Below are 8,687 nucleotides of genomic sequence, written 5' to 3'. Positions count from 1 at the left end.
ATAACTAGACCATATGTATTACTACTGTATCTCTGATGCTCGAGTGGATATTCCAAATATCCTCCAGTATTGTTTCAGAGGAAAAGACATTCCTCACATTCCTGCACATACCACCGATACCCAACTACTCCACTGAGAATTGTCTTCAATTCATGTGTCTCACTTCCTATCTCATCCTCAACTTACCTTCTTTTCTAAGCATTCTGCAAATTTCAACTGCTTCAACAGCTTCTTCTGCTTGTTGCTGAAGCGATTGTCCTGTTCTGCACTTGTTCCCTAAAACACAGGAAATAAAGATTTTTTTTTTTAGTCTGCATGACATCCAGACATCTCCACGTGTTAGTTACCCCCATGTCTGCACTGGCCAGTGCACAGCGACACCAACCACACCACTCCACACAAACTCCTCAGAAGGAACACACTCTTTTTCCTCCGTCCAAGAACAAAAACATCGTATTGGTTTACAGTGACATGGATGAAAACTTTGGGTAAATTTCTGTAAAGCAAATCAGCCAACAGGGAGCCAGCAAGAGTACAAAGAAAACTATTTTATTGATCATGCCCTGTTAAAAGTTCACCGACTCGTTCCACTTTCATGAACAGAAACTATAGGTTAATTCATTTGGAACTGAAAGGCTTGAAAGTCCAGTTCTGGACAATTTATTTGCACAGAAGTAAACAGAACCACACATGAACAAGAGTATGTGCAGAACTGCATCCCAACACCAATGGCCTGATAATGATTCAAAAGAAACCCAGCATTCACATCTGAAGGGAAGTTTATTCAGGAAACCCACCTGACTGACGGAAAACATGAGAATTTAATACCATTTCCTACACACAGAAGGTGCTGAGAACCAGCAACAACACAAGCTGCTAAGAAGTAACAAAAGCTCAAATTCAAACGTAGCCCAACCACTTCATATGATCAGAAAACACCTTGAATTAGCAACATTAACAGCCTACAAAGCCATCAGATATTGTCAGGGAATTGAAACTATTAACATTGCCCTTTGCTGTTCTGGAATACAGGAATCTTAAAAGGCTGATTGTGACACCAGTGCCTACCAGGATTAAGTCTGTTTAAAACCCTTTATAACATTTGCCATTCACCGTGTGGTTTACACAAGACCAACAACAGCAACACTTGTCAGATTACTCAATAATTTAATGTTCTATATTTTTTTTTAATTCTGTCTTTCACAACACAGAAGCAAAATGGAAAGGAATAAAAATTTTCTTTGCCTGTTTATAACACACAGCAAGCAGTGATTTTTTTTCTTTTTTAAACAGCCACCTTTCACAGGCCACTATAATGAATACTAGATTTCTAATTCCGTGTTTTCAGTCCCAGTAATTCAGCTATCAATTAGAACTACTTGATTTGTAAACTTTTTAACTATTGCATTAGAGAGGACAAGTGTAGATCTAACATGTCATTTTTCTTCTCAGAGGAGTACATTAACACAAACCTGAATAAAGTGAAGGGTTATGTGTGCCCTCACGTAGTAAGAGCATTCTAGTTGCAGAAATGCAAAATAATTGGGCTGAAGAGGCAAATTAATCTTGAAAAACTTAACTGCATGTAAATTTAAGTACTCTCAGACACACAGGTTTTCAAAACTGTCACAGAACCTGAATAAAATAGGTTTGTTCCAACTAACATGAGAAAAGGCTGAAAATAAATACACCCCAGGTATGTTACGGTTCAATAGTCTCTGCAGAAAATACAGCACAGCTGTAATAAAAACTCAATAATTTAAAAAAAATTTAAAATACCTATTAAAAAACCTAGCATAACTTCTTTTTATTTTGAATATAGTTAATAGCCTCCGTGCCACAATTTACAAGTTTCTTTCCAAAAAAACAGGCAGTTTTATTTGCTTTGAATGTGGGCACCAAAGCGCATTTCCCTGCGAAAGCCGGTTCGCCTCCCGCCGGCCTTTCCTCCCGCACTTCCTCGCGTTCCAGGGCCGCCAGCACAGCGCAGACCCGGCGCGGCGGGACGTCCCTTCCCCCGCCGGGGACAGCGGCCCGGCCGCCCCGAGGCCCCGCGCAGGAACCGGCGCTCACAGGCCGCACCGGGCGCGGGGCCGGGTCGGGGGAGCGCGGCCCTCGGGGGCGGCGGCGGAGCCGCGGACACGCGTGTCACAGAGCGCGGCTCCCTCCGGCCAGCCCGGGCCTGGAGCAGCGAACCCCGTCCCGGCCGCTCCGCTCCCTCTCCCGCCCTCTCCCGGCGCCGCGGCCTGGCGGGTGGGCCGGGCCGCACCGGCCTCCTTCCCGCCGCCATTTTCTTCGCGGCGGCTCCTCACAGGAGCCTGCGCAGGGCGGGGGCGGGGAGAGGTGGGGGGGGGGGGGGCGCGGCGCCAGCGGCTTCGCCCGCGGCGACGGGGCCTACAGCGGCCCGGCTCGGCCGCGCGTTCCCCGCCGGGGCTGTCCCGCCGCCTCCTCCGCCCGCCCGGCCCGCCGGGGTCGGCACTTACGCGGAAGAACCCCGCGTCCATCTTGGCTCCTCCGCCTCCTCCTGGTCGCGGCGCGCTGCCGTCCCGGCGTGCACCGCGCGCCCGCAAGCCCCCTCGCACGCTCGCCGCGCTGGGGGAGGACGGGGGGGCGGAGCCGGACGCTCCGCAAAGCCTCTCCGGCGCTTGCCGATTGGTGGCGGCGCCCGGGGAGGGTCGGTGCGCGCGCGGGAGCCGGCCAATCAGGAAGCGCGGCGTTCCGCCGGGGCGAGGCGGGTGGTGGCGGTGGATCCTCCTCTCGCGAGACGTTGACGTTCGGCGCGGCGGCCGGATGCGCGCGCGGGGCGCAGGTCAGGTGACCTCGGCGGCGCGTGCGCGGCCGTTAACGGCCGTGAGCGGTCCCGCCATGGCGGCGGCGGCCCTGTCAGCCCCCTCAGCCCCCTGGGCGGGCACGGCGGCTCCTTCACAGAATCCCAGAATGTCAGGGGTTGGAAGGGACCTCGAAAGCTCATCCAGTGCAATCCCCCCGCCGGAGCAGGAACACCCAGCTGAGGTTACACAGGGAGGTGTCCAGGCGGGTTGGAATGTCTGCAGAGAAGGAGACTCCACAACCTCCCTGGGCAGCCTGGGCCAGGCTCCGGCACCCTCACCAGGAAGAAGTTTCTTCTCATCTTTAAGTGGAACTTCCTGTGTTCCAGTTTGCACCCATTGCCCCTTGTCCTATCATGGTTGTCACCCAGAAGAGCCTGGCTCCATCCTCCTGACACTCCCCCTTTCCATATTGATCACCATGAACGAGTCACCCCTCAGTCTCCTCTTCTCCAGCTCAGAGCCCCAGCTCCTCAGCCTTTCCTCACACGGGAGATGCTCCACTCCCTTCAGCATCTTCGTGGCTGTGCTGGACTCTCTCCAGCAGTTCCCTGTCCTTCTGGAACTGAGGGGCCCACAACTGGACACAATATTCCAGATGAGGTCTCCCCAGGGCAGAGCAGAGGGGCAGGAGAACCTCTCTGACCTACTGACCACCCCCTTCCAATCCCCCCCCAGGTCCCATTGCCCTTCCTGGCCACAAGGGCACAGTGCTGGCTCATGGTCACCCTGCTGTCCCCAGGACCCCCAGCTCCCTTTCCCCTACACTGCTCTCCAGCAGGTCATTCCCCAAATTATACTGGAATCTGGAGTTCAGTGGGGTTAATACAAATTGATCCAAAGTAACAGCCCTGGGGTTTTATCCGAAAGAAACTTGAATATCCTTTAAAAAGGAAACACTAGGTTCCTTTAAACAAAGTTATACTTAAAGCATAACAGCTGCTTCCTGCTTTATCAGCAATCATTGGTATCTGTCACATGTCAGAGACACGTGAGTTTACAGATGTTGTTTTGGGAAATAAATTCATTATGGGACTCGGGAAAAGACCCAAAGAACATTATTGGATTTTAACTGCTTAGACTTGCAATGATCATACCCCTGCATTTTGCACAGTGTTCAACTCGGCTACTGAATGTTTCTGGCACTGGGAAGGGAAGTGGGGGGGGAGGCTGCAGGTAGATTCGGAAATTTAGTAAAGTTGGCAACTAAACTTGGAATTACTTCATGGTTTTATCTGTTGAGAAATAGGAGTTGCAAGCTGGGAGGAGGACACTAGGTGGGGCTGCGTGCTCCCTCCTGAAATAACATGGTGACAGTTTCCCAAGGAGTGAAAGCGGCTGTGCAGTTTTGGAAACCAAGATTCGCCCAGCAGTCGAAATTCAAACATTTCACTCCTGTGCTGGCATCAGTGAAGTGCCAGTCAGAATAACGGATCCAACCTGTTGCAGCCATAAATTCTAGAGGCCTTTTAGAACCAAGAAAAAATAGTAATTCTTGCAAGACCCACTGCGGATAATTATTGAGTATGGCCTTAAAAACCATTTTTAGTGGTATTTCATTCTATGACCAAATGTTCTCGTTGTCACTGCTGAATACAGCCCCGATGGTGTTTTGTGAAGAAACTTTAACCAAAGAACAGAGTAAGGAACTGGAAAGGTCGCTCTTATCACATTGCTAAGCAAAAAGGCGCTCAGAGGCTCCGTGTTGCTGAGAGTTCAAGTCTGTGTTAACGTGCCACTTTGAATTAATTTGCAGAGCTTCATGGGTAATCTCTAATGAGTTTGTGTGAATCAGTTAATACATTACACTTATATTGCCTGTTCTCTCCAAAATCTGGGATTTCTTTAACAGACCAAATTGCAATATCCCCTTTCGCTTGTGGTTTTTTTTAACCAGTAGGTTCACCTGATGGCAAGTCTGCACGCAAAGGGGAACTTTTTTCCAAAACCAGGAGGTTTGAAAGTGGAAGCCGGGTGCCAGGACAGGGCAGGTTGAATCAGCTGCTATTGCTGGACAAGGACAGCGCAGGATTGTTCCTGGAAAACTGTTCAATCCACAGCAAATGACACAAGTGTTACAGTGGTAGTGCAGTGGAAATACCGTGATTTTTGTTTCTCAATAAGGTGATTTTGCTTGGTCAGCACAAGCTCTGGATTTTGCTGACAGGAGGCAGAATGGACCATGGGGGCCTCCCAGGCTGTGCCAACATACAGCAGATTTTACTGGTAAAACAGCACGCTTTGAATTTTTCAGATTGAGCAATGCCAGTGTGGCCAAGGCTGTAATTCTCCTGCCAACAACAGTAATTCTACTGATATAGAATTGCTTATAGAAGTATTGCTTGTTCTGCTTCAGTGAAGCAAAGTCAACTTCATTATTCTGAAATTCTGTAAACATAATTTGCTAGAAGTAGGTCTGGCTGGGTATGTTAAAAATAACAGTAAGATGGGGCTTATCTTTTCTAATGATCTTGATTTTGATACAGTGGGACATGCTCAGAAAACATCCTTAACTGTCCAGAGGTAGGAACAGGAAGCCAACTCCTTTACATTTTTAGAAAAAAATTAAATTGGCACCTGCAGTCCCTTCTGAATGATGACAGCAATCATTCCTGCCACAAAAAATAAGTTAGAGAACTAGGACAAGTAAAATATTTACAAGATTTAGAAACTTCACAAACAGCTGTCTTAATATTTAGTTTGGAATTCAAACCGTGCTCCAGTTTCATACAAAAAAAAAAAAAATCACGAAGTAATCGCATTTCGTTTCTGCACAAAACTACCAGTCAGGAAAAATATTCAAGAGATGTGTTCGCATCTTGGAAAACATATATCAACTTATCACCCCAGCCCCTCATTATTTTATGCTGAGAACTGGTCAGCTTTTCTTTGGCACTGCTGATTTAAGGCTCTGACTGTTGGTGACGTGTGACAGTATCAAGAAGAACAGCAAGTGAACTGCTATGGGACAAGATGCTTTAGAGCTGGAGGCTCTCTGTGATAATTCAGTTAGACACGAGTAATTTCTCTCTCTCCAGGTCCCCAAGAGGAGTTGAAATCCCTACTAACAGTTTTACTAAGCTCTACAAACAGGCTGGAGCCCTCTAATGGCCACAGCAACCTGGAGCAAACCCCTGGCAGTGGCTGCGTGCAAGGCACACAAAATAAAATAAATTACAACGGTACCGATTTGCTTCACACCCTGCCCTGCCGTTCAAGTGGGTGATTCCCTAAAATATAAGATGTTTGTGTCAAAGAATGTAGCTGTATTTCAGAGCCTCACCTACTTTATTTAAAACAGAGTTTGACTCCTCAATTTCTTCCTAATTCCATCTGTTCCATCAGCCAGTGTTTCAGGGCTGCTTTGATCCGCACGCTCGAGACAATCAGCCACTGAACATCTGACAATGCTGCTGTGTGTTTGCGCTCAGTGGGCTGTGAATATCCTCGGGAATTTCTTTGTTGCATTACTGTACACCCACACTTGCAAACCAACATCATTTCTGGTTACTTTCTAGAATAAAAAAATTCTAAAAATAGTTCGAGCCCAGTCTGTATTAGAGAACAAAGCATTTCAGGATGCGAGTTGTACAAAAGTAGCTGTATAAAGCTTTGCTTGCTTTATGCTGCCTTTCCATGCTTACTTTTTCAATTAAAGAGTTTCTCAGATTTTTTGTAAGACAAAATATTCTAATGTGACTCCAATAATGAACCTAAAGCCATTATTGACAGGAGAGTGAAAACCCTTAGACGCTGAGTTCATTTGGAAACAGACAGGTTACCAAGTTTATAGAAATATTGTAAAAATACTTGAAAATAAAAAGTAACTTTTGTCTAAACCCATACATATGTGGCATTAGAAACACAAAAGATGAGTAAAGATAAATACGATGTTGATACTTCCTGTACTATCCATCATGTATAAAATTACAAACCTGTTTCACATAAATGGTGACAAACCCGAGTTCAACCTGAGTTGTAGCTTGCGTGTCCAAATTTTTCTTCCTGTTTATCATCCGTCATTGCTGAACAGGAAAAGCTCAAACTCTCCGAGTAAGCAAAAGCTCCACGAAATAGGAGTGTGCACCTTTTCTTCCCACGAACGGGCTCGGCTGACTCGGTCTCTCCATACCCAGAGCTCCGTAAGACGGTCACTGCGTTTCTGATGATTCCTGTGCCTCCACCAGCTGATTCCAATCATATGAAAAGTATCCAGACCTTTTACTTTTCATCCCAAAGAGGATAAATTACAATCTATAGAGAAAACACCAGCTTGTTGCTGTTCCAAACGCAGCGTCACTTTGCTGAGAAGTCCCGGGTCCGTGTAAATAAGAATTTCATCTCTTTTCTCTCCCAGGGAGGACCAGTGTTCCCAGTTACCTGCTCTGCATGTGGATGTCTATCGGGATGAAAGTCACTGCAGGGTGCTGAGATGCGCTGGTGCTGCTCTGCCCTAACGCGGGTGGCATCGCTGGTTTGGTGGCTTTGGGTTCCAGCTCCCGCTTCACTCTCATGCGTCTGTAAAAGTAAAAATGAACATTTTGTTGTGGTGTCTCCCATGGTAAGTACTGGGAAGGTTCCTGCAGAAGCAGGTTACCTCAAACAGCTACTGAAAAGTCAATACAAGCCAGGATTTCATCCCAAGGATACCAAATGGCCAGTAAGTGCTTACAGAGTGTCTAAGTCTAACCCAATGCCCTGAAAAGAGAAATCCAGCTCCTCTCTGGCAGCCTCGGTGCGCACAGCATCTTTCCTATGTCAACAGGAATCCCAAAAAAGAGCTTCCCTCGAGCATCCTCAATCAATAACCTCTTTCTGCTTCCTAACAATTCAGTCACAGAACCCTGATGGTGAGATTCAGGACACTTCAATCAAGCACATTATAGTTTGGTTTCTCCCAGAAATTCTCAGCAGGAAATACTGAAATGTTCTGGTAGATGAGAGCACACATAACAGTGATTTTGGTTCATCTTGTCTTGCCTTAGTGAAGTCCAGAACTTGGCCACATACCTGTTATACGTTTTCAATATGAGCAGAACCACTGTAAATATAATAATCACTCCTACTACGATGGCAGCAACTATTGCTCCAGAACCTAATAGGGAAGCAGAAAGGGAAAAAAGTCTTATTTACAAAGTTGGCATTGTACTGTTTGAAGTTTGCTAAGTTCAAGGTCCATTTAAAAAAAAAAAAGCCACCACCCTGCTAATTTTCTTACTTTGATAGAGACTTTGTTCTCGAGATTTTGCAGTCACATTTACTGAGAACTGAGTATAATTGACCAGCGGTGCGGCTGTCGTCATCTTGAATCGGCTACGGAAGGAAAAAAAGAAGAGTGATTTTATAAGAGATTAACTAAAATTTGACAGTGATAATTAGGCACCTACCCATTAAAGACTCAGAGCCTACGAAGTGCAGGCTCACTGAACTGGGGTTCTTATCCCACAATGGAAAAAAATAAAATAGTGCAATGTGACTATGACGGGAAGTTGACGTGAGTTCGAACGGGCACCTCGCTCATCCCAGTGTCATCCCAGGCCTGTTCCTGGAACACGACAAGCCTGCAAGCGCACGGCTGAAAATACACCTGCTCTTGCAGTTTGTCAGGGTAAAATTGTAGCTCTAGAAAGAGCAGCCTGTATGTTTACTGATTTTATAAGTGTTTTCCAAACGTTTTCTAAATGTAACTTGCAACCTTAGCCATTAAAAGCCTCCTTCAGCCTGAGAAGGGTGTGGATACCACTTCAAACCAACCTCTGAGACCTTTTCAGCTCCCAGCTTCAGAGAGCTAATACCCTCAAACTATCCATCGAAAATTAAATTATTCTTCACCACTTGATACTGGAATTGAGTTTCCCG

The 8,687-nt window shown here is 46.5% G+C and overlaps 2 protein-coding genes across 6 annotated transcripts in view; both read right to left on the bottom strand.

Annotated features, from left to right (window-relative positions):
- The window catches only part of SRRM1 (serine and arginine repetitive matrix 1), a 16,138-nt gene extending 13,506 nt beyond the window's left edge, over positions 1-2,632 (bottom strand). For all 5 annotated transcript variants that reach the window (XM_065650482.1, XM_065650483.1, XM_065650486.1 and 2 more), the window contains exons 1-2: positions 2,484-2,632; positions 187-276 (exon numbers count right to left, since the gene is read on the bottom strand). In XM_065650482.1, the coding sequence (XP_065506554.1) occupies positions 187-276; positions 2,484-2,504 (111 nt within the window). In that variant the 5' untranslated portion in view covers positions 2,505-2,632. The remainder of the gene's footprint in view (positions 1-186; positions 277-2,483) is intronic.
- A 4,572-nt stretch (positions 2,633-7,204) lies between these two features.
- NCMAP (non-compact myelin associated protein) lies at positions 7,205-8,131 on the bottom strand. The gene is made up of 3 exons (XM_065650773.1): positions 8,047-8,131; positions 7,839-7,923; positions 7,205-7,346 (listed from the first exon to the last, which is right to left on the bottom strand). Exons 1-3 carry the CDS (start codon positions 8,129-8,131, stop codon positions 7,205-7,207), a joined length of 312 nt encoding a protein of 103 aa, XP_065506845.1.
- Positions 8,132-8,687: the final 556 nt, after the last annotated feature.

Source organism: Caloenas nicobarica, chromosome 23, assembly GCF_036013445.1.
Source record: "Caloenas nicobarica isolate bCalNic1 chromosome 23, bCalNic1.hap1, whole genome shotgun sequence".
Taxonomy (NCBI): domain Eukaryota; kingdom Metazoa; phylum Chordata; class Aves; order Columbiformes; family Columbidae; genus Caloenas; species Caloenas nicobarica.
Note: the sequence above shows the minus strand (reverse complement) of the source record. Positions and strands in the feature narration are given on the sequence as shown.